We start from the raw sequence: 24,535 nt of genomic DNA, 5'->3' as shown, positions 1-24,535 counted from the left end.
GGAGGGGATGCAGGTGCCCATCTGATTTTAAAGCAAGCTCTCCCTTCTCCATGTACAGAAAGACATGTGCAGCAGGAAGGGTTCAAGTGAGGCAAACGTGAGGACTTCCTAGGTGCAACGAGAAAAAAATCCAGTGACAAAGAGGCTAAGGCTGGGGCCAGCTGTGGGAAGCGGCAGGAGACCCCTTCAGAGAGGAAATCTGACCCTGCAGCCCCCAGCACTGCAGGGCTCTGGTCACTGAGGAGTTAAGGCCGGCCCCCACCCCATGGGCCTAGAAGAGGCCTGCCCGGCCCCAGCCTCCTCCCTCAAGTTGGCCATTGTCCCCAAAGGAAAGGAAGGTGGGGGGGGGTTGAAGAAAGGGCCCTTTGAGGGAAGAGGGAGGCAGGGCGGGGAAACCCAGGTCACAGAACCCTAACTTTGCCAATCTGTGCCTCAGTGTCCCCACTGGTCCCATGGGGACATCGCCAGGCCCTCCCTCCCCGAGCCTGGAGGAGGCTGGCGGGGGATGCGGGACTCTGCGGTGGGCACCCTCACCCCTGCACATCCTGCTCTGCAGAGGGGGTGCTGCCGGCTATCCTTCCTGACTTGGGGGACCGGAGTGTGCAGGAAGCTTCAACACGATGGGGCTCGCAGGCCCCTGGCAGTCCCACCACCGCTCCAGGCTTCTGGACACCCAGGCTAGTAGGAGCCCTTTGGTGGTCAGGAACAGGGGCCAGAGGCCCGGGCCTGGCTGTGCCAGGAGGGCAGTGCTCATGGGGAACTCTCAGGCCTGGGCACAGGAGCCCTGGGCAGCTAGGAAGGGCAGCTGGGAGACCCTCTGGCCCCCATTCTGCCAAGGGGCTGGGGTGGTGCCCAGATTCCACCTGAAAACAGCGAGCATTCTGGAAGGGGGCACGAGCTAACCCGGTTGGCCCAGAACCACCCTCTTCTCAGTCTGGCAGGTGGTCCCAGTCCTCGCCCACCTGCCCAACTCCCACTCCCAGCTCCAAAGGACTCCAGGTTAGGCCTAGCCTCTCCATAGAACAGGCCTGTGGAGCCCACTGAGGCCTGAGCCCCAAGCATGTGGGGTCCAGAGAGAGGCCCAGGTGCCCTCAAGATGGCTCAGATCTATTCTCCTGAAGACAGTGGCCACCAGAGAAAGCCAGTGACTTTCCAAGGCCACACAGCCACCAAGCAAGGCTAAATGTACGCTGGCTTTGTGCTGTGCGGCTGCACGGGGGGACTCATTCACCTGCCCAGCTTGGCAGGCTTTTTTTTTTTTTTTTTTTTTTTGAGACGGAGTCTCACTCTCCCAGGCTGGAGTGCAGTGGCGCGATCTCGGCTCACTGTAAGCTCCGCCTCCTGGGTTCACGCCGTTCTCCTGCCTCAGCCTCCCGAGTAGCTGGGACTACAGGCACCCGCCACCTCGCCCGGCTATTTTTTTGTATTTTTAGTAGAGACGGGGTTTCACCGTGTTAGCCAGGATGGTCTTGATCTCCTGACCTCGTGATCCGCCCGCCTCGGCCTCACAAAGTGCTGGGATTACAGGCGTGAGCCACTGCGCCTGGCCAGTAGGCTTTCTTTTAAAATTGCTCTGCGTTTCACTTAAAAAATATTGTTTTCATTGTTACAAGTACAAAAGAGAACAGGTGCAAAAGAGGCCAAGACTGTCATCCCAGCACTCTGGGAGGTTGGGGCAGGTGCACCGCTTGAACCCAGGAGTTTAAGACCAGCCTGGGCAACACAGCAAGAACCTGTCTCTAGGAAACATTAAAAAATTAGTTGGGGCCGGGTGCGGAGGCTCACGCCTGTAATCCCAGCACTGTGGGACGCGGAGGTGGGCGGATCACGAGGTCAGGAGTTCGAGACTATCCTGGTTAACACAGTGAAACCCTGTCTTTACTAAAAATACAAAAATTTAGCTGAGTGTGGTGGCGGGCACCTGTAGTCCCAGCTACTCCGGAGGCTGAGGCAGGAGAATTGCTTGAACCCAGGAAGCGGAGGTTGTAGTGAGCCAAGCTCATGCCATTGCACTCCAGCCTGGGTGACAGTGAGACTCTGTCTCACAAAAAAAAAAAAAAAAAAAAAAAAAAAATTAGTTGGGTGTGGTGGTAAACACATGCGGTCCCAAGCTACTCAGGAGGCTAAGGCAGGAGGATGGCTGGAGCCTGAGTCAGAGGCTGCAGTGAGCCACGAGCACACCATTGCACTGTAGCCTGGGCGATACAGTGAGACCCTCTTTTTTCCTTTTTTGAGGTGGAGTCTCGCTCTGCAGCCAAGGCTGGAGTCTAGCGGTGCAATCTCAGCTCACTGCAACCTCCACCTCCTGGAAACCCTGACTCTCTTAAAAAAAAAAAAAAAAAAAAAAAAAGATAAAATGGGGCCTCACCACGTGAGGTCAGACCGCCGCTGTTCACCTTCCTCCCATAGCAACTGCCTCCATGGCCATCGCTGTCCGTGCCCCGCCAGGCCCCGCAGCACCCTTGACCCCGCTGAGGCAACCAGAAGAGCCTGCTTAGAGCGCAGCTCCCTCTGGACTCCTCTCACCCCTCCCGGCCTCTGTGCTGCCCCAGAATGAGGAACAAGGCCCCAGCTCTTCTGCTGCTTGGACCCCTGTAGGCTGGGGCGCCTGGGGCCAGCAACACGGGGTGTGACCCCACAGGCTTCTGCACAGCAGCTCCCACTGCCAAGTGCCCCCTCTGCCATCCGTATCCTCCACAGACCTCCTCAGCCACAGCGGGGAGGCCATGGACCCCTAGAGTGACAGGCAGCCCCTTACCCATCTCCTTCGGGTGCAGGCCCCCCCACCCTCGCCCAGTACAGGGAAGGTTTCCAGGGGGGACTTGGCCTGCCCCTCGGCCGAGGTGGCCCTGAGCTGCTCACCCAGTGCCTTGCACAGCTCCGGGTGCTTCACCCCAATGGTCTTCAGCCTCTGCAGCAGCTCTGACGAGGTCAACTGCCGAACCAGGTACAGGGCCACGGAGTAGCTCTGGGGACAGAGGGGCGGGGTCAGGGCTGGCAGGGCGGGGGCCGGGGCAGGGGGGCAGGGTGGGCACCGAGCATGCACTCACCTTGCCGTAGTTCCCCCAGGTGACGGTGATGCGGTTGGTGGCCGAGGACAGGTACATGAGGTGGGTGAGGTTGATGGGGCGGCACGGCCTCTTGGGTTCCACCCCAGGCTTATTGGAGGGGTAGTAGCCCTGCAAGCAGACAGACCGCTCAGCCTCGAGCCAAGAATGGCTGGAAAATCCAACGGCCCCCACCCTCCCTCCACGCCCCCCACCCTCCCTCCACGCCCCCCCAAACCCGTGTAGCAGATACGGGGCGGGCCGTGCTCACCGGGACTGAGCAGTAGCTGTGGTTGACCTTCACAGCGATGTTGGGCGGGTACTGGTCCTCCTGAGGGCAGCTGGTGTCTGAGTAACAGATTCTGCAACGACAACAGGGACCATGGGGCGGCAGGAGTGGGCGCACAGGAGGGGCTAGGCCGCTGTGGGGAACAATGGGGACCATGAGGCGCACAGGAGGGGCTGGGCCGCTGCGGGGGTACACAAGTGGGAGTCAAGTGGCGGTGATGGGGGCACTGGAGGTGACATGGGGGGTATCGGGGCCCCCGGGTGTGGCCTGAGCAGGTGGTGGGATGGTGGCGTATCCCCAGACAGGGACAGATGGCAGGCTGGGGGGAGCTGGGCTCTGCTGTTGGCAGGGGAGACTGAGAAGAGCCTGGACCAGGACTGGGGGGCGGGGGGGAGGAGGGGCAGGTGGCCGGGGGTCCAGCCCTGGGGTCGTGGGCACACCTGGGCATACCTCAGGACGACCTGCACGGCTTTAACTCCGGGCTGCAGTTCTCTGTGGGTGTGGAGCAAACCAGAGGAAAGGAAAGGAGAGCGGAGTGAGGAAGGCGCAACCTCAGCCTGCCCCACAAGGTGGAGACCGCCACCCGACAAGGCTCCCTCCCCTAGAGCTGGGAAACTGAGGCCCAGGACTCTTTTGTGCAGGCCAGGTGAGACAGGAGTGGCTGTGGGGTCAGGAGAGGGGCTGGCCTCCCTGGAAAATGCAAGAGAATCGACCGCAAAACCCTGAACCAGAGTGGGCAGCCAGGTGCCTCTCACTGCGAGGAAACAGCTAAAACGTGCATGCTGGAATGTAGCAGCCAGCTCACAATGGCAAGAAAATGCCCAGTCTGCGAGGCCGAGGCCGGCGGAGCTCTTGAGCCCAGGAATTTGAGACCAGCCTGGGCAACATGGTGAAACTATCTCTACAAAAAATACAAAAAATTATCCGGGCATGGTGGTGCACACCTGTGGTCCCGGCTGCTTGGAGGCTGAGGCAGGAGGATCGTCTGAACCCGTGGAGGCGGAGGCTGCAGTGAGCTATGATTGCACCACTGCACACCAGCCTGGGTAACAAAGAGAAACACTCTCCACATTAAAAAAAAAAAAAAAAAAAACCCAGTTAACACCTGAGAATAAACTTTAATAAGAAACATCACCAGGAGAAGAGGAAAAAGTCTCTCTACCCAAAGACGCATCCGTGGATGTTCACAGCAGAAATGACCACGACAGCCACAAAGTAGCGGCAGCCTGAGTGTCCTTCCACAGACGGAAGGACCAATACACACGGCACGTGACCCAGCCACGGAAAGGAGCCAGGCTGACCCGGGCCTCAGCACAGGTGCACCGTGAGGACGTCCCGCCCAGTGAGAGATGCCAGACACAAAAGGACACACAGGGCAGGTGGCTCACGCCAGTAACCCCAACACTTTGGGGGGCGGAGGTGGGTGGGTCAGCTGAGGTCAGGGGTTCCAGACCAACCTGGGCAACATGATGAAACCTCGTTTTTACTAAAAATACAAACATCAGCTGAATGCGGTGGTACACGCCTGTAATCCTAGCTACTCAGGAGTCTGAGGCAAGAGAATCACTTGAACCTGGGAGGCGGAGGTTGCAGTGAGCTGAGATCGCGACACTGCACTCCAGCCTGGACAACAGAGTGAGATTCCGTCTCAAATAATAATCATTTAAAAAAGCCACAGTGTGTGACTCCACTTCTACGAAATGTCTAGGACAAGCCCATTTACGGAGATAGGAGGGGATGCGTGGGGGCCAGCGGATGAAGGGTGGTGGCTGATGGGGATGGACACAATTGCTCCGAGACTAGGCAGTGGTGGGAGCTGCACTACCTATTGATCCACGAGAACCCACTCAATGACACACTTAAAAACTGCGTATTCTATGGCATGCAAATCATATCTCAACGTAAGAAATACAAATGCGGGTTGGGCACGGTGGTTCACGCCTGTAATCCCAGCACTTTGGGAGGCAGAGGCGGGTGGATCACGAGGTCAAGAGATCAAGATCATCCTGGCCAACATGGTGAAACCCTGTCTCTACTAAAAATACAAAAATTAGCCAGGCGTGGTGGCGCATGCCTGTAGTCCCAGCTACTCGCGAGGCGGAGTCAGGAGAAGAATATCGCTTGAACCCAGGGGGCGGAGCTTGCAGTGAGCCGAGATGGCGCCACTGCACTCCAGCCCGGTGACAGAGCGACTCCGTCTCAAAAAAAGAAAAAAAAAGAAAAGGAAATGTCCAGAAGCTTTCTGAGGAGAAACCCAAACTGATTTTTTTATACTGTGTGGCTGGCTCAAGCACCCCGCAGCAGGGACGCAGTGCGGGTGGAGCTGTGTGGACCCAGGTTCATAGACAAGGAAGAGGAGGAAGGTGACGTCACCACCTTGGGTCACCCAGGCAGAGAGGCCTCCGTGGCCAAGCCTGGCTCAGCTGGTTCTGAACCCTTACTAGGTGTGAGGGCCAGGCTGGGAGGCCCCGGGAACCTGGCCCCACAGCAAGTAGAGGCGGTGGGTCTGAAGCAGCTGAGCATGAGAAGCTGGGCATCAAATGGGGGCGCCCAGCCCAGCCCTGCCACGGACTCAGCGGTGACCTGGGCAAAAGGCCTCCCCTGTCCTGAGGGTCCAGCACCCACCATGAGGCTGCCCCGGCAAGAATCTGTCTCAGCTGGAGGCAGGACAGCCTGAGAGAGACTGAGGGAGGAGCAGAGCACCGGGCAGCCACACTGGCCCCTCACCTGCTAGAGTTCAACCGTCCTCATCTGAGGGCAGTGTCTGGGGACATCCGAGGGAACGATCCCACCTCACTATCCACGGTGCACAGGGGTAAACCCTGCGTTCATTATCTGGGAAAAAACCTGACTTTGGCCGGGCGCGGTGGTTCACGCCTGTAATTCCAGCACTCTGGGAGGCTGAGGTGGGTGAATCACCTGAGTCAGGAGTTCGAGACCAGCCTGACCAACATGGCAAAACCCCATTTCTACTAAAAATACAAGAACAGCCGGGCGTGGTAGCGGGCGCCTGTAATCCCAGCTACCTGGGAGGTTGAGGCAGGAGAATCGCTTGAATACGGGAGGTGGAAGTTGCAGGAAGCCAAGATCGTGCCACTGCACTCCAGCCTGGGCAACAAGAGTGAAACTCAGTCTCAAAAACAAACAAACAAAACAAAACACCTAACTTCCTGCTCATGCTGGACACCAGAATAAATTCCGGATAAGGCGGGCGGTGTAAACCAGGGACCCCAGCTCCCGGGATTCTCTTCCTCTCTCCCCCTCCAACTCAGGGTGTGGATTTCAATGTGTGCAGCCTTCTGGGACCTCAGCAGGGCAGAGGATTAGGGGACGCAGAGTCTCTTGGGGGTACGTGGAATCCAATAACCCAGGGAGGTCTCACCCGCGTTATCCTGCCCCAGGGGACACTGGACAACGTCTGGGGACATCTGTGGCTGTCACAACATGGGTGTGTTCTCGGCATGGAGTGGGTGGAGGCGAGGAATGCTACTCAGCACCCTGCAGCGCCCAGGATGGTCCCACACGCAGAGGGCAAGACCGTGTTAAAAGGGGACAGTCAGCCGCCTCTCCCTAGCGGGCTGCAGGGTACAGGCAGTGGGCACACAGCCCAGCAGGTGACACTCAGGACGGGGTTTTCTGGAAGGCAGCGAACCCGGCCACTGCCTCGCAGCACGGTTCTGGACTGAGCCCGAGCCGGGCCTGCAGTGGGCGTGGCTGCCGGCTCTTCCAGTGAGCCCAGGAGAAAGCGGGCGGGCGGCAGGGCACGGGGCTGGGGGGGAGCCGCGCACCTGGAGTTCCGGATCAACTCCACCTGTCTTGGCGTCAATGCGAAGATGCACGGGCTCTCCTGAAGCTTCTCGTTGTTCTGTGGGACTGAAGACAAACACAGGGTCATGGGCATGTCTGGTCCCTGGCAGGTCCCCCGAGCCCAGTCGCTTTTCCCAGCCTTCTCCTCTTTAGATCAGGAAACAGGAAATGGGAAGCTGGCGGGACAGATATGTGGGGCAGAGGTGGGGGCCGCCCAGGGAGGAGGATGAGGGAGGAGAATGAGGGAGGACTCCCGCCCATCCCCTTCTCGGGGCCATTCACCACGGCCCGTGTCCTGTTGAGGGCCACTCAGAGAGCCAGTGCCCTTTGCAGCCCATGGGATGCAGGCGTCTATTTAGGAAGGCTGAAAAATGCCCAGCTGCCTGGGGGGAGAGCTGGACCCAGCCAGGCCTGCAGGACCTGCCATCCCTCCTCCCTCCTAAGTACAAAATGGACCCGGCCCTTGCTCTCCTCGTGCCTGCAAGGTGGCCATGGCGTCACATGGACAGAGGTGGCGCCAGAGGTACTGACGGGATGAAGGCCATGGCGCTCACAAGCCTGGGCCCTACCCTATTACTTACAACTGGACTGACGAGCAGAGGCGCAGTCAGAAAACACTGTTCTTTGTGTTTGTTTGTTTTGTTTTTGAGATGGAGTCTTACCCTGTCGCCCAGGCTGGAGTACAATGGCACGATCTCGGCTCACTGCAACCTCCGTCTCCCAGGTTCAAGCAATTCTCCTGCCTCAGCCTCCCAAATAGCCACCACGCCTGGCTAATTATTGTATTTTTAGTAGAAATCGGATTTTACCATGTTGGCCAGGCTCGTTTCAAAGTCGTGACTTCAGGTGATCTGCCCACCTCAACCTCTCAAAATGCTGGGATTACAGACGTGAGCCATTGCGCTCAGCCAGCCCCATCTTTTTTTTTTTTTTTGAGACTTTGTTTCACCCTTGTCACCCAGGCTGGAGTGCAATGGCATCATCTCGGCTCACCACAACCTCCGCTTCGTGGGTTCAAACGATCCTCTTGCCTCAGCCTCCCAAAGCAGCTGGGATTACAGGCATGTGCCACCACGCCCAGCTAATTTTGTATTTTTAGCAGAGACAGGGTTTCTCCATGTTGGTCAGGCTGGTCTTGAACTCCCAACCTCAGGTGATCCGCCCGCCTTGGTCTCCCAAAGTGCTGGGATTACAGGCATGAGCCACTGCACCTGGCTGCCCCATCTCTTAAAAAAAAAACAGCATGGTGTGGCGTCTCGAAAAAAAAAAAAAAATTAGCCAGGCGTGGTTCAGGCACCTGTAATCCCAGCTACTTGGGAGGCTGAGGCAGGAGAACTGCTTGAAGCTGGGAGGTGGAGGTTGCAGTGAGTGGAGATCACACCACTGCCTGGGCGACAGAGCGAGACTGTTTCCAAAAAAACCCCCAAAACACAAAAACAAAAACAAACGAACGAAACTCTAGCTGAACAACAAAAAGACAGTGAGAACACAAACTACCCATATCAGAAATGAAAGAGAACCACAGTACAGACCCCACCGCTTTCTGGTCCAACAGGGGAAGAAAAGGTGTACCTTCATGCCAACGGATCTGACAACTCAGTGACAAATTCTTCCAAAGATGCACATTACCAGAACGGGTACCAAAAGATACAGGAAGTTTGAAAAGTTTGTTACCTGTTAAGGAATTTGGATCCATAATTAAAACCTTTTCTGAAAACTGCAGGTCCAGGTCGGGCACGGTGGCTCACGCCTGTAATCCCAGCACTTTGGGGGCTGAGGTGGGCGGATCGCTTGAGCCCAGGAGTTTGAGGCCAGCCTGGGCAACACAGTGAGACCCTGTCTCTACAAAAATTTTTTAAATTAGCCAGGTGTGGAGGCGCGCACCACCTGTAGTCCCAGCTACCTTGGAGGCTGAGGCAGGAGGATCGCTTGAGCCCAGGAGGTGGAGGCTGCAGTGAGCCGTGATCGCACCACCGCACTCCAGCCTGGGCAACAGAACCAGACCCCATCTCAAAAAAAAAAAAAAAAAGAAAAGAAAAAGAAAAAGAAAAAGAAAACTGCAGGTCCATATTGGTGAATTCTATAAAACATTTTGGAAAGAAACCACATAAACTGTACGTAAACTCTTTCAAACAACAGAGAAGGAAAGAATACTACCTATTTTACAAGGCCAGCATAACTCTGATACCAAAACCTCACAACACGGCGTCAAGGAAGGAAAATTACCAATAAATGCCCCTCACGAACACAGATGTAAAATCCTCCACAAAATATCAGCCAGTATTTCAGGCCCCTGCGATTTGTGTGAGAAATCTAAGACTGGTATAAATCCTCTCTACACACACAGGCCAGGCGCGGTGGCTCATGCCTGGAATCCCAGCACTGTGGAGGCCAAGGCAGGTGGATCGCTTGAGGTCAGGAGTTCAAGACCAGCCTGGACAATATGGTAACCCCATCTCTACTAAAAATACAAAAATTAGCCAGGCATGGTGACACACGCCTGTAATCCCAGCTACTCGGGAGGCTAAGGAGAATTGCTTAAACCCAGGAGGCGGAGGTTGCAGTGAACCGAGACTGGGTCACTGCACTCCAGCCTGGGTGACAGAGTGCGGCTCCGTATCAATAAAATAAAATGAGGTAAAATAAAGTAAAATATCTCTCTACACATCCACTAGCATGGCTAAAATGAAAAGACTGGCAACTCTACGAGGTGGCGAGGGTGTAGAGCAAACTCTCTGCTGGTGGGGTTATAAGACAGTACAATCACTTTGGGAAACTGCCCTTATAAAGGTAAGCACAGACCTACCCCAGCACCCAGGAATCCCACTCAAAGTATTTTCCTTCAGTAAATGGAAACATGCGGCCGGGCGCGGTGGCTCAAGCCTGTAATCCCAGCACTTTGGGAGGCCGAGACGGGCGGATCACGAGGTCAGGAGATCGAGACCATCCTGGCTAACACAGTGAAACCCCGTCTCTACTAAAGATACAAAAACTTAGCCGGGCGAGGTGGCAGGCGCCTGTAGTCCCAGCTACTCAGGAGGCTGAGGCAGGAGAATGGCGTGAACCCAGGAGGCGGAGCTTGCAGTGAGCTGATATCCGGCCACTGCACTCCAGCCTGGGTGACAGAGCGAGACTCCGTCTCAAAAAAAAAAAAAAAAAAACAAAGTAAATGGAAACATGCATTCAGAGACTTGCAGGCCGGGTACGGCAGCTCATGCCTGTAATCCCAGCACTTTAGGAGGCCAAGGTAGGAGGATCGCTTTAGCACAGTAGTTGGAGACTAGCCTGGGTAACATAGTGAGACCTTGTCTCTAAAAAACCATTTTTAAATGAGCCTGAGCCAGGTGTGCTGGTGTGCAGCTGTCATCCCTGCGGCGCAGGAGGCTGAGGCGGGAAGATTGCTTGGGTTCAGAAGTGTGAGACCAGCCTGGGCAACACAGCAAGACTGTGTCTACGTTAAAAAATATATTTAGACGTAAATCAAAAACACTGAGCGGCATGTATGCCCTGCCATCGCTTGTGTAACGAAAACGGAGGGAAGGAATCTGAGTAAATGCCTATTTGTCTATAAGTGTAAAAAAATATCGGAGGAGCGTGGGGGAGAGAGAATCTGGCCACAATGGCAGCCTTGGAGTGGCCGGGAGACAAGATGACGGGCAAGCCCTTCAGAACAAGGACGGCGAACTGCCCTGGTAAAGGCTGGAGTTCATCAGCTTCGCAGGCCACACTGTCTGTGTTATGAGCAGAGACTGCCCGGTCCTGGAAAGGTGCTCCCAGGACGGCAGTGCACACAGCAGTGTGGCCTGCACCTATGACAAGGGCCTTTACAAGAACCGGAGCCGTGGCATCGGACCTCAACTGCCAGCACCGTCTTGGAACTTTCTCAATTAAAACCCATGAGAACGGGTAACGATGTAAAAAGTACATCTGCTTTAGGCTCAGAAGCTCAGACTGCCGGCTGGGTGTGGTGGCTCACGGGAAGCCCAGCTACTCGGGAAGCTAAGGCAGAATGGCGTGAACCCAGGAGGTGGAGCTTGCAGTGAGCCGAGGTTGTGCCACTGCACTCCAGCCTGGGCCACAGAGCAAGACTCTGTCTCAAAAAAAAAAGAAGCCAGACTGCCTGGGCTGGGATCCCAGCCCTGCCAGGGCCTTTGTGGCCTGAGCCTGCATGTCCGGCCCATGCTGACCCGTTTCTGCGGGAACCAGTGCCGGGTCTGTGGCTGGCCCTCAGGAAGAGGTTGCTACCACAGCAGTGGCGTTGCCACAAGGGCCACAGTGCCACAGCCTGTTCCCGTTTATGTGCTGAGGGCACAGCCAGTCTCTGCAGAGGTGATGGGCTGTGGATGCCCAGCTGGGCCCCTGAGGAAGGCCGCCTAATTGGGAGGGTGGGGCACACAGGCCACCTGTAGACGCGCCCAGATCTGCCCCAAGCGCCGGGGAGCAATGGTTCGGGGCAGGGAGGCCTCACAGGAGCCGACACCTGAGCTGGGCCTTGAGCTTCCAGGCTGGGTCAGAGGTGAAAACACGGACACTCCACCCCTCAGTGTCTCAGGAGGAATTAGGGGAGGAGGGTGGGTCCCCAGTAAGCAGCAAGTCCATGCCTGGGGCAGAAAGGGCCCAGTCATTGAAGACCAAAACTCTGGGGTCCTTGCCCCGGGAGGCTCCCTCTGGGGGAGGCCAGGCTGTGCTTCTCTGCTGGGGACCCGGGAGATGCCCTGTGCTCTGACTGCTCTGCTGTGCTACTCGCCCCAGGCCGCTCACGGATCCCCCCAAACACCTGGCCCCCCTCTGCTGGGGAAGGGGCTGTGGCTGGCCCTCGGGAAGAGGGGCTACCACAAACCTCCTCTTCTGCCCTCGGGGTCAGCTGTTTGGGGCCAGAAACCCAGGTGGCATCCACGCAGCCCCCGCCTCTGCTGTCCTGCAAACATCCCCTCCCCCAGCCAGTCCTGTCAGTTCTGCTTTCAAATGCCACCCGACGCGGCCACCTGCCCCCAGCTCTGCTGGTCTCAGCAGCCAGAGCCTGCTCCCTGGGCTGGCTCTGCAGGAGACCCCTGGCCCTCAGCACCCCTGTTCAGGGCCACACCCACCCTGGCCTCCTGCCTGGGCCCTACCAGCCATGCTGCCTCGGGGACTCTGCACACGCCATTCCCTCTTCTGGAACCTTCCTCTCCCGACCAGCCTCATGGCCCTATATTTGTCTTTGCACAAATGTAACCAGAAGGAAAGGCTTCCCTGAGCACCTCATTTAAAAACTGCACCCCCCGCCCCGCTTTTCTCCAAACCTTCTCCCTCCAAGGATCGACTCAGTTTCCCTGCATCACTCTGCTGCTCCTTCTTGTTGGGCCATTGAAGCATGAAGTTCCCCGAGGGGGAGACGGTTTCGTGGACTGCCCGGCACCCACGGGCCACAGGACCAAGGCACAGGCGCTGCTGAACCAGATGCACCTTTGCGGCCAGGTGCGAGGCTGGGCCCTGCCAGGCAGAGCCGGTTCTGGGATGAGGTGCCCAGCCAGGCCCTCCAGCCCGGGCATGCAAAGCAGCCCATGGGCCCAATCCGAGAGCCCAACAAGAGGGGCCCAGTCGCTGGCTCCACCCAAGGCTGCCAGGGAGCCTCGCGAGATGCTGCTGACATGAATATTTAACGCCAGGAGCAGATGCTCACAGCATGGGGGGTGGTTATAAAACAGCAGCCAGGACTCCTACAATCACACAGGCAAAGGGGGAAGGCGGCAAGCACGGCCCGCTGCGCTGAGGCGGCCCGCTCGGGCAGCAGGGCGCCAGCCGGGCTGCTCTGCTGTTGACTCCAGTTTTCTGGGACAGGCGCATCATTGTGCAAGTGTAAATAGAAATGAAACACGGGGAGATTTTAAAAGGCTGATCGGGGCCGGGTGCGGTGGCTCACGCCTGTAATCCCAGCACTTCTGGGAGGCCGAGGCGGGCGGATCACGAGGTCAGGAGATCGAGATCATCCTGGCTAACACGGCGAAACCCCGTCTCTACTAAAAAATACAAAAAACTAGCCGGGCGCGGTGGCGGCGCCTGTAGTCCCAGCTACTAGGGAGGCTGAGGCAGGAGAATGATGTGAACCCGGGAGGCGGAGCTTGCAGTGAGCCGAGATCCGGCCACTGCACTCCAGGCTGGGCGACAGAGCAAGACTCCATCTCAAAAATAAAAAAATTAAAAAAAAGCTGATCGGATGGGACCATTCTGCCTCCAGCTGGCCCATGTGCTGGCCCCCTCCTCCAGGCTGTCCCCTCCCCAGCACATACAAGTTCTCTAACTCCCAGCCCCGCCCTGTCCAGCTAAGAGCTACCAGCATCAATTCCCCACCCCAGGTCCCCCAGATCAAGAGTAGAGGCAGCACAGTCAGGTATGAGGGACACAGGGAGCACTGTCCTGGAGGGGTGGGGAACAGGTGCCCCTGGCTAGGCACAAGGGGCGGTGCTGACAGCTCCACCCATCAGTGAGAACATTCACAGGCTGCCATGGGAGGGGGACCAGTGGGCAGGAAGCAGAGCAGGAGGCTGTGGCCGGCGGGCAGGTGGGGAACTGGGCTGGGCAGGGCAGGGGCCACAGGGGACAGGAGAAGGACCAGTGGGATGTGGGGGTGGCTGCCAGCAGTCCCCCAGTTGGTAGCGGTGGGCCCATCCCTCCTCCTCAACCAGAAGGCCCGGACCTGGGGCAGAGCTGGCGGAGTCCCCTTGTTCCCCAATCATAGGCACGGGAAGTGCCAGCGGGCCGAGTGGGTCAGACTACCCTACACACGGGACAGTGACACAGGATGCCCCGTGCCCCCCAGGCTCCCAGTGTGCAGACAGACAGATGGTGGGCCTGGGCGGGCAGCAGGCCTGGCTGTGGAAGGCAGGTGGCCACTTGCCTCCTGCACCTCTCAGTTTCCTCACTGACCCCCAAAATCACACCAGAATCTCAGGGGCGCTGCAGCCCTCGGGGAAAGCAGGGTAGCTTCCAACCTTCCCTGGACCCACCATTCTCGGGTTCCAGACTCTGCCGCCTGCACCCAGGCTGCTGCGTCCCTCCTCCTGGGCACACCACACTCTGGCCACAATGGACTCCATTCAGCCCTGTGAATGAGCCCTCTCTGGCCATCGGCCTCTGCCCTCACTGCCCTCTGCCTGGAGTACACTCCTCTGCCCCCTCCCCTCTGCCCAGAGTACACTCCCCTGCCCCCCATCTCTGCCTGGAGTACACTCCTCTGCCCCCTCCTCGCTGCCTGGCTTCTTGGGAATCACCCTCAGGTCTGGACTGGAAGCTGCTGCCTCCAGGAAGCCTTCCTGACTGCTACCTCCTCCCAAATGTACAGTGAATGGCTCCCGCTACTGACAGCTGCCCCTGAAAGCCCTCTGCCAGCCACGAGACACTCATCACCTGGCACTTCTGTGTGGCACCTGAGCAGGGACCATGCTACCTTGCTGTGGCCTGGGCAATGCTCACCCAAGGGCTTCAGAGACTGAAGGGCACATGTGCCTACACACAGCACAGCACAGCACATGCCCGACTGGCGGCTCTTGGCTAGTGCCAGGGCTTCCTGCCTCTGGGGGCGTCTGAAGCCGTGGCGACAGGGGCTCCACTCTGCACAGCAGGCGGGCAAGCAGGCAGATTCCTCGGGGTGCCCGCTGTGGGCCGAGGCCCTGGAGAAGCAGCTCTGTGCCCGGCCAGCGTGTGTCCTTCCTTCCGCCCCGCATCTCCTGACAGCCTCTCTTCCCATGTGCCCTGACAGGAGGGTCAGGCCCCTAGCCGGACTCCCCAGGTGCTGCAGGCTGGGAAGCGGTGGGGCGGGCTTCCCTGCTGAGAGGCAGGACAGGGGCCCCAGCCTTCGCGAGGTCCAGGCCAGAGCCTCTGCTCAGAGGCAGGACCCAGTCGGCTCAGAATAAGGGAAGGCAGGCCGCTGTGTGACCTTGGGCCATTCTCCGCACTGTTCTGGGCGCCAGCCCCGTCCCCACACATGGTACCTCCCACTGGAGCCGATCATCTGTGGCCCGAGGCCCCCGTAGCCTGCTCTGCAGCTCTGTCACCCCCTCCCCCAGCCCAGCATTCCGCGCCACGTGATTTATGGCTCCTGTCCGCCTGGCGCAGTCTCCATCCTGGAGCCGGCCGGCAGCTATTCCGGGGAAACAGACCAGAGCAGTGGGCCTCACGCTGGCCGGTGGGTCACAGCCAGAGGCGGAGGCAAGGGGGAAGCCGGTGGAACCGGGTCCTCCTGAGGCGGTCCCCCGCAAGGCCAGCACCACAGAGTGCACCCTGGGGAGGGACACAGCCCAGGGTCGGGGTGGAGGAATGGCATCTCAGGCCCTGAAACCAAGGGGAGCACTGCTTTGGGGCCAGGGTCTATGCTCCAGGAAACCTCTGAGGACCCAGGCATTCCCCGGGGGGGTCCCCGAAGAGCATGGGAATCCAGGAAAGGAGGTTCACCTGGTGGCCTAGGATGGAGAGGGGGCCAGTGGGAAGGAGAGGCAGGGTGGGGTTGGCCTCTTTGTTCTGAGCCGCCAGCAGAGTCATACTGGTGTAGACAGGGGAGCTGGCTCTCCCGGAGATCAGGTGACCGGGGTCCCTGGGGGCTCAGGGCACAGTGATGCATTGTGGGATGGAGCTACTGGTCCCCGTGCAGGAAGGAAGACAGTCAGCCCCGTCCCCCGCCCTGGACCAAGCCTGCCCTGCCGCTCCCGGGAAAGCCCAGCCTCCCTGTGATGCAGGTCCTTCCCAAGGCCCAAGCTTCAGAGATAGCCAGCTCTGCCCAAGAACCCGCCGGGGGAACCGCTTCCCTCGTGAGGCAGCAAAGGCCGGGAAAGTCAGGCCAAGGCCCCGAGTCTCCCAGGACAGGTGCTGCTGGGCCAACCTGCTCCCCAGGAGGCTGCCGCTAGACACCTCCTGCAAAAGAAAAAAGGTGGAGGCGGAGCCTCACTTGGAAGGCGGAGCCTCAGGCTGGAGGGAGGAGCCTCACTGTCTCAGGAACAACCAGCAGCATCTTCCTACCTCCTCCACCTCCTCCACCTCCTCCAACCTCACTTGGAAGCCCAGCCCCTCCAACCTAACCTCACAAAGTCCCAGGGCTGTAGGTGGGAGAGGAATGGCGGCCAGTTCCCCTTCCCCACACCCCCATTGACCCTGCCTCCCGGGGCAGGGGAGTGGGGCCAGCTGGCACCCAGTGGACTGAAGCGTGCCAGAGAGGAGCCCTCAGGCCACAGCAGGGACCAGGCAGGTCGCTGGGTCAGCAGGGTGGGAGGGGGCGTGCAGAGGCTTCCTGAACCTCGCGGCCTTGGTCCCGTTCCCTGCTGCGGGTCCATGCCTGGTGCCCATCACGCACCCACCCAGCAGGCACTCCCACGTTTACTGCACTCCGACGTCTACTGCGCGACGTTTACTGTGAAGGAAAGAGTGGGGGCAGGGGAAGGGAGGCAGGAAGAAGAGACCTCCAGGCACACAGAGGACCTGGTAAAATCTGAGCGCCTTGGGGCACAGGTCCGCAAAAGGCCCAGGATGTTCCGCTCCCTAACTGGGAGTCCCAGAGGCTGCACACTCTCCCTGCCCTGGGGGCTGGGGCTGCTCTGGCCTCCCTGGCCCTGAGCTCAGGGCTATGGTTGAGGCAGAGACCGGGCTTGATACCCACCTGCAGCCTGAATGGTCACGGCTGCTGGGAGGCGCCAGGGGCCTGTCCACACTGCTGCGGGCTGCGAGGTCCTGACACACTCCTGCTCAGTCAGTGCTTGCAGACAAAGACATGAGAGAGAGAAGCGTGGAGCCCAGCACCTCTCCTCTGCCTGGGATCGCCCTGAGCCCCCAGCACGCCTGGTGCGCACAGCCTGGCAGTGACCTGAGCCCGCTGACCAAGGCCATACCTGCAGGCTGCCAGCGAGGAACCAGAGCCTGGGGGAAGGAGGGAAGGCCGATGCCACTGGCCAGCCCCCTTTCCATGGGGAATAAGCAGGGAAACCAGGTTCCCAGGTGACCCTGGTCACCCTTGGCCCTGGCAGTCACAGCCTGGTGTGGTCCCTGCCTGTGCCACAGAGTCTGTGAGCAATGGACTCCATGGGGGAGACGGCAAGGCGTGTCCGAGGCTGGGTCATAAAAAGGGCTCCAGCTCCCAGCTGGACGTGCACGCTCGCTACCCTAGGGTGAGGGAGCCACCAGGCTGAGGAAGCCCGGGCAGCCCGTGCAGGAGGCCGCACAGTGAGGACCTGGGGACGACGGCCAAAAGCCGGTGAGGAGCTGCAGCCTGCCAGCCACCACACGAGGAAGTGGCTGCTCCAGCCCTGGTCGAGCCTCCGGATGAGGTGGCTCCGGCCTGACTGAGCCTCATGAGAGCCCCCGAGCCCCAACGCCCCGCAACGCGGCTCGCTGGTTCCTGAGAGCTAACAGACGCCCACTGCTCCATTTCAGGGTAACTTGTACCACAGCAAGGGGTGACCAATATCAAAGATGGTCCCTTTGCTTCCAGGGAAGGACAGCCCTGGCCACCGTGGCTCCCACCCTGGCCGCGCCAGAGAACATCACCAAAGGTGGGCTGCGTGGCTGGGCTGGGCGACAGGGCCTAGGTGAGGCCTCCCGTCGCAGCCTCCCCGGGGCGGCCACTCACCTAACTCGGTGGGCTTCAGCAGCTCGTCCAGCATGTTAAAGAAGGGCAGCTTCACCAGGCGGACTTCTGGCTTAAGGGTCTTGGCGGGTAACCGTCCCAGTCCGTTTAAGTACTTCCCGTAGAGCACGGGGTAGTCAATATTGGGGCCTGCCAGCGGAGTCCTGGGCACAGCGCCGGCCCGGTCGTAGGTGGAGTGCATGGTCAGGGGGTCCAGGGGCCGGTGCGGCTGCTGGGCAGGCTCCGAGTTCTTCTTGGCGTAGCGGGTCTCGTACAGCTCCTTGATCTTTTTGAACAACTCGGGGCTACAGTCAAACTGCACCAGCTGGAGGGCCCTGGTGACGAGCTCGTGCTTCAGTCCGCTCTTACTCCGGCCCACGAAACCCAGGAGCATCTGAAGGTCGGAGACTCGAAAACTCATCACCATGTTCTGAGGAGGAGCAAGCACACACAACTCAGAAGGCAGAGCTGCGAGGCAGGGGACTCCGCAGAGGCCAGGCCCTGAGGCGGGGGCCGTGAGAGACACCCACTCGCCAGGAAGCGCCAGCCTTGGCTGGGGCTGGTGGAGTGCCCTGCCCCTACGGTGCCCCCTCCCAGCAAAGCCCTGCCCCCTCCCTCCTCCTCATCAAACTTTCCCCAGCATCGCCAACGCAGCAAAAGCGCCTCTGACTAGGCCCCCCTTCTATTTTAGGTTCTCTTTCCCTGTCTTCAGCCTGAAAGCATCCCCAGGGCAGGAACTGGGAATCGTGCTTTACTTGTAAACGGCCTCTGCCAGTGCCTTGCCGACAAACACCAAGTGCCTCTCTGACCCTCAGTCTCTTCGTCGGGAGGATAATGACATAAAGCACTGGCTGGGCGGGCGCTCAACCCTTGTCAGCCACAGACATGTTTTCCCTTCGGTCTCGCCAACGGTAGCCACAGTTTACTTAGCACTAATCACCTGCCGGGAACCAAGTCGGTCATGTGATTATATATTTAACTCTGATCCTTAAAACACCCCTGCTAGGCTGGTGTGTGAGCTCTGTCACAAAAGAACTGTAGGCTCAGAGGTGGCAGTGCCAAGATTCAAACCCAGACCTGGCTCTGAAGCCAGGGGCGGTCCCTGCTGCCACACTCTCCTCCGGACAGCAACACAGGGCCGGGCCTGTGGGGGCCTCCGAAACGTCTACCCATCATTCCAGCAGGGTTTCGTCCCCTCGGCCCTGTGGACGCTGGGGCCGTCCCGGGCACTGTGGGGTGCTAAACACCCACAGTTCATGACAACCAAATACATCTCCAGACATCGCCCTGAGTCCCTGGGGGACTGGTCCGAGGGGAAGGCAGCAGCCACAGGGGCTGTTGCGGGACCTGGGCCAAAGTGACGAATGAGGCTTGGCAGGACCTGGCCCTCATCCCCCGACAGTACCTCTCCAGCAAAATCAAACCAAACAACAGAGCCCAGCTGACCCTAGTGTTTGATGTGGGGTAGCCTGGCAGTGGCCTCCCCTCCATGAGGGGTAGGACCATGAAAGGGAAAGAGGGCTCAACAGGCTGCAGAAGCCAGGTGTCCTCGAGGGATGGGCTGGCAGGGTTTCGGGGCCACCCACCCTCAGCCCTGAAGCTGGCCTGGGATGAATGAGATGTGGTGGGAAAGAGAAACTTCCAGGAGGAATGGAGAAAAAGCTCAAGTGTCAAGGGTGGTAAGCAAAGCTGGCAGGCACCCGAAGAAACCAATAAGTCATCCAAACTCCACTCGAAAGACCCTGAGGGTCAAAGCCAGAGGCAGTCCCACTGGAGTGTCTACACTGCGGCCTCCGTGCCAGGAAGTGCTGGGGTTTCCAGCTCCCGGCTGCCCCAGGGTGAGGCCAGGAGCCTAGCCGCCCATTTCAACACCAAGGCTGCAGCAGCCGGGGCCGCTGGCGGGGTCCTCATCTGTCAACTCTGATTCCTTCCAGCTGTACCAGGCCAGGATCCTGCTGGAGACGAAGAGGCTGTCCCGGCTCAAAACGACAGGGACGCACGTGTGGGTGGCCCAGTCCTGCCCTAAGAGCCTCGGGAGAAGCCTCTTCCCGTATCAGGGTTGCGCGGCCCCGTGACCGTGAAGAACCGGGATGCCAGCGTCTGCTCCCTGCCAGGCACCAGCGAGGCCTATGTCGCTAATTTCACAATGACCACACCCATCGTGTAGGTGAGGAAACCGAGGCTCACAGAGAGAAGTGGCTGGCCCAGAGCCTCCCTAGTACATGCATGGGACTGGCATCAGCCCCTCGGCCCCTGGGCTCCCCAGGGTGTTCCCGTCCGCTGCCGGGGACCCTCACTCACCAGCACACTGGCTATGGGGACCTGCGTGGTCTGCTGGGCCTCAGAGTCAGTGATGCTTTGAAAACAAAAATGCCTCACCTCCCTTGGCCTGACTTCCTACCTTGTGCAGAAAACACAAAGGCTTGCGGACAAGATGTTTCTTCTGGAAGTGGCCCAAGGCCTTAGCAGGGAGAGACGATGTCATGTGGACACTTCACACTGGCAGCCTGGTCGAAGGCAGGTGGGCTCAGGAACCTGCTGACATCCTGGCACCCCGGGAGCCTCCGCCCCGCCCAGGCTGGACAGTGGAGCCCCAGCTCCCACTTCCCGGAGCACACCCCTTAGGCGGCCATATGTTCACGACTCAGATTTCCCGGCAGCTGCCACCTCAGAGGAGCCTGCCCTTGACACTGGAGGGAATGCGGGGGGGACAAGCATTCAGGAAGAAGCCCCAAATGCCCCAGGATCACTTCCTGCCCTGGCTCTGAGCTGACCTGCCTGCCGTCAGAGCTGTGTTTATAAACAGCGCCAGGCCCCGGCAGCTTCCAGAGTTTCAACTCCAGGCTTGCCTGGAAGTCGCGTGGGGAGACATCAGCCGAGACACAGCAGCTGCGCTGAACCTCTCCTCTAGCACAGGCCCCTCGGAGCACTGGGGGAAGCTCAGGAAGGCGCCTCTTTCCAGGAAAGTGGAGATGTGTGCTGCGGACTATTTCAGGGAGCTCACAGACACCCCTGCCCCAAACCTGCCTCCAGGTCTCAAGCTGAGAGTCTCAGATTTCAAAGTTCACCAACAAGCCCCCAACATTCGTCCCTCCGAGCAGTCTGTGATGCACCCCAAAAGACAGAATCTGCAGCCATGAATATGACAGGCTGGAGAAGGCCCCTGTAAAAAAGGGGGATGTTTCAATGACATTTAAGGTACTTAGAGGGGTAGCAATGGACTCAAGAAGAAAGAAGGCTCCCCGGGGTCCAGGCCCCCTTGAATGGAAGCTCACGGTTTAGAGAACCTGAAAGAAGGATCAACTTGATTTAATTGAGGTGGGGGGACCTAGTCACCAGAGGGTCAAGGAAAGTTCATCAGATCATATTTCAAGGCCTGGATGGTACAAAAGAGTGCAGACCCTGCCCTCAGCCAGGGTGGGGGTGGGGAGTCCAGGGTCACAGCTCCAAGTCCAGAAAGGAGGTTACATTTCAGGACTCCAGGGCACTTCAAGCCCAGAGCCTGCCACCTCGGGTTTACAGAGTTTAGGCCTCCACATCTCCAGGGCGAGTCTCCACTTTTCAAAACTCTAGAGAGGGACAGAAGTGTGTGCGGGGCGGGGGAGAGGGGCAGGGTTGGGAGGCGAAGAGAGGTGTATGCTGTAATCACATAGCCCTGAGTGCTGTGTTTTCAGATCCCAGTGGGTAATGTGAGAGGACTGAGAAGAAAATATGTACAGGTCAGGACTGTGGGGAGGGAAGACGTGAAGAGGGATGGGGGAGGGAGAGGTCCCCTAACCTCCCTGGAAGCCGTGGTTTTGCGGGCACTTCTAAGGGTTTTAGACCCTCAGCTTTAGGCAGGCACCTACAAGAAGGTACATCCCCTGGAATGCGGATACTCGGAGCTCAATCCTAGGATTAAAATGGGTTCCAAGTTAGGAGATGGTATCTATGGGACATGGGACCTGCACAGGATCCGTAGTATAAAAGACTAGCAGCAGAAGTTATTCTAAAGAGGCCAATCTTGGACCCAGTGGGGACCCTCCAGAGATCAACATAAGAGAATAGGCAGAAAGACAGGAGACCTTAAAAACCAAAGCTGGGGTGCATAAAGATTCTGGGGGCTGTGTAGGGAGGCAGGGTGTCTGACCTAAAAAGTAGACTCGCTCAAGAACAGAAAATAAGAGAAGCACCCAAGGTTTGAAGACAGTATCTGATGCTGCACAGGTAAGATTTAGAGGCCCCTGAAGCAGAATTAGTAGCCTTAGATTCTGTCCCAACGGGAATGAGGTAGGACCAAAGCACAGTCCAGGATTTAAGATTAAAAAAAAGGAGAATAAGGAAAGTCTTTGACCAAGAAAAGTGGTCAGGACTCCATTCTATGGGGAGGGAAAGAGGGGGCCCAGTCTTCCCCAGCGCCCACTCCAGCGTGTGAGAGACGGTGTCGGGAAGGGGGCGGGGTTCTGGGACCAATGCAGGAGCTGCAGAGGGGCTCAAGCCCGAGCCTGGACTCCAGACCCCAAGAGGACGTGCTGTGTCTTGGAGGTGGCCTCAGGGCCCTGACTCCTCTACCTGGACTGTGGCAGGACACTCTCCGGGACTCAGGGGACCCTTCCAAGCAGGAGACTCGCAAACCCCAGTCTGGCCTGTTGGGCGGGGACGAGACCCAGATACCATTCTTGGGAGCCCTGCGGGCGGGGAGGCGCAGACACTCCCCCCTACACACCAGCCAAAGAGCAAAGACCCCGGCTCGGAACCAAGAGAGCAACGAGAAGCTCAACACGTCCCGCAGCCCGGGAGAACGGTGCCTCAACCGGGAGGCGCGGCCCTGGCCTGGCGCTTAGGGACCGGGACTCCAAGGGCTCGGGCTGGGTGGGGGGGAGCCTGCCTGAAGCCGGGGAAGCGACCCCCGGAGCGAAGACCCGGGTGAGGCAGGAGGGCCCCGCCCCCGGCCTCCCCGCCCCCCGCCCCCCGCCCTCACCCTGAGACCCGGGGTCGGGGTCTGGGGGCCGGGACCGCGAGCCGCGGGCCGGCCGCGCTGTGGGGCCCCGGACAGAAGGCGCAGACCTCGACCTGCGGCCCGGCCCCCGCCCTCTCGCCCACTTGCCCCGGCCGGTTCCGCCGCCGCTCACTCACTTTGGCCTCCACCAGCTCCGCCGCCATCTTGGCCACCAGCGTCCCCCGCGCCGGGAGCCCCCAGCCGTCGCGTCACGTGACCGCCCACCACTCGCGGGCGGGGCCGCCACCCGAGCCAATTAGCACCCGCGCGCGCTCCTCCCGCCGCCCGTGCGCGCTGTTGCGTCCTGCGCAGGCGCGCGCGGCCGCCGCCCGGGCCTCGGGCCAATCAGGTCTGCCCTACACCGGCCCCTCCCCTCCACCCTTCTTCTCTCGCTCGCGGCGACCACGCCCACCCTTGGCGGCGTCTGACTCCTTAAAGGGGTACGAGCCCTGCGCAGGTGGGGACGGGTGCTGGGTTGCCTCTAGGGAGGGAGGGAGGGCGGGAGGGGGCGGTGGCAGTGACAACAATGCGACCAGGTGCCGTGGCTTCCTGCGCGCGGCGGCCGCCAGGTGCGTGTCCAGACTCCCGGCGGCGTCGGGCAGGGAATGGTTGCTCCGCCGCAGCAGTCGCCAGTGCGTGCAGTGCGACGCCTTGCAGCGCCGCGTGGTGCACGCTCCACGGGCCCCGACGCCCCGCGCGCTGCACATCCGGGTCCTGGTGTGCAGATGGGGCGTGGGCTCGGCACCCAGTTGGCTGGGGGCGCCAGGGGGAGAAAAGCGAGACACCTGCTTCCAAATTCTTCGGAGATCGTGCAGCCCTCACGTCTTTGCACCCTCCCATCCTGCCTCCCCACCCATGGGAAACCTTGGATCTGCACCAGCTGGGACCTCTCCTGCTCCAAAGCGCTCCTTGGTTGGCTTTGGAGCCGAGTGGCTTAGTGCCCGTAGAAGTGGAGTCCAAACTTCAGTAGTGAAGTATTTTAGTGCATTTATTTTTTATTTTTATTTTTGTAGAGACGAGAATCTCATTAGGTTGTCCAGGCTGGTCTCGAATGTCTGGGTTTAAATGATCCTCCTGGCTGGACCTCCCAAAGTGCTGGGAATACAGGTATGAGTCACCACACCCGGCTAGTCCAACATTTTAAACTTAGAAAAACCAATGCAAAAGAGTCCATGATGGATGAAATACCAAATTGTTATTTATTTATTTATTTTCGAGACAGAGTTTTACTTTTGTTGCCCAAGCTGGAGTGCAATGGCACGATCTTAGCTCACTGCAACTTCCATCTCCCGGATTCAAGGGATTGCCCTGCCTCAGCCTCTCAAGTAGCTGGGATTACAGGTGACTGCCACCACGCCCAGCTAATTTTTTTTTTGGCCAGGCTGGTCTCAAACCCCTGACCTCAAGTGATCTGCCCGCTTCAACCTCCCGAAGTGCTGGGATTACAGGCATGAGCCATCATGCCCGGCCTGTTTTGTTTTGTTTTGTTTTTTGAGAGTCTTGCTCTGTCGCCCAGGCTGGAGTGCAGTGGAGCAATCTCCGGTCACTGCAACCTCTGCCTCCTGGGTTCAAGCGATTCCCCTGCCTCAACCTCCCTAGTAGCTGGGATTACAGGTGTGCACCACCGTACCCAGCTAATTTTTGTTTTGTTTTGGTTTTTTTTGAGATGGAGTCTCACTTTCACCAGGCTGGAGTGCAGTGGTGCCATCTCAGCTCACTGCATCCTTTGCCTTCCAGGTTCAAGTGATTCTCCTGTCTCAGCCTCCTGAGTAGCTGGGACTACAGATGGGCACCATCACACCCAGCTAATTTTTGTATTTTTAGTA

At 58.9% G+C, this 24,535-nt stretch overlaps 1 protein-coding gene across 13 annotated transcripts in view; it reads right to left on the bottom strand.

Annotated features, from left to right (window-relative positions):
- PIAS4 (protein inhibitor of activated STAT 4) overlaps positions 1 to 22,912 on the bottom strand; it is a 30,288-nt gene extending 7,376 nt beyond the window's left edge. Inside the window, exons 1-9 of one of the 13 annotated variants that reach the window (XM_074025386.1) lie at positions 22,847 to 22,912; positions 20,133 to 20,421; positions 17,735 to 18,161; positions 16,769 to 16,864; positions 7,125 to 7,209; positions 3,787 to 3,828; positions 3,319 to 3,469; positions 3,051 to 3,179; positions 2,863 to 2,968 (exon numbers count right to left, since the gene is read on the bottom strand). In XM_074025386.1, coding sequence (XP_073881487.1) covers positions 2,863 to 2,968; positions 3,051 to 3,179; positions 3,319 to 3,469; positions 3,787 to 3,828; positions 7,125 to 7,209; positions 16,769 to 16,864; positions 17,735 to 18,161; positions 20,133 to 20,216 — 1,120 coding nt within the window. In that variant the 5' untranslated portion in view covers positions 20,217 to 20,421; positions 22,847 to 22,912. Of the gene's footprint in view, positions 1 to 2,862; positions 2,969 to 3,050; positions 3,180 to 3,318; positions 3,470 to 3,786; positions 3,829 to 7,124; positions 7,210 to 12,425; positions 12,711 to 16,768; positions 16,865 to 17,734; positions 18,162 to 20,132; positions 20,422 to 22,846 lie in introns of those variants that run through there. The other 12 variants (XM_074025387.1, XM_045378409.2, XM_074025388.1 and 9 more) reach the window with 12 other exon arrangements.
- Positions 22,913 to 24,535: the final 1,623 nt, after the last annotated feature.

Source organism: Macaca fascicularis, chromosome 19 (assembly GCF_037993035.2).
Source record: "Macaca fascicularis isolate 582-1 chromosome 19, T2T-MFA8v1.1".
Classification (NCBI taxonomy): Eukaryota; Metazoa; Chordata; class Mammalia; order Primates; family Cercopithecidae; genus Macaca; species Macaca fascicularis.
The sequence above is the reverse complement of the archived record's forward strand: the minus strand, read 5'-3'. Positions and strand labels throughout refer to the sequence as shown.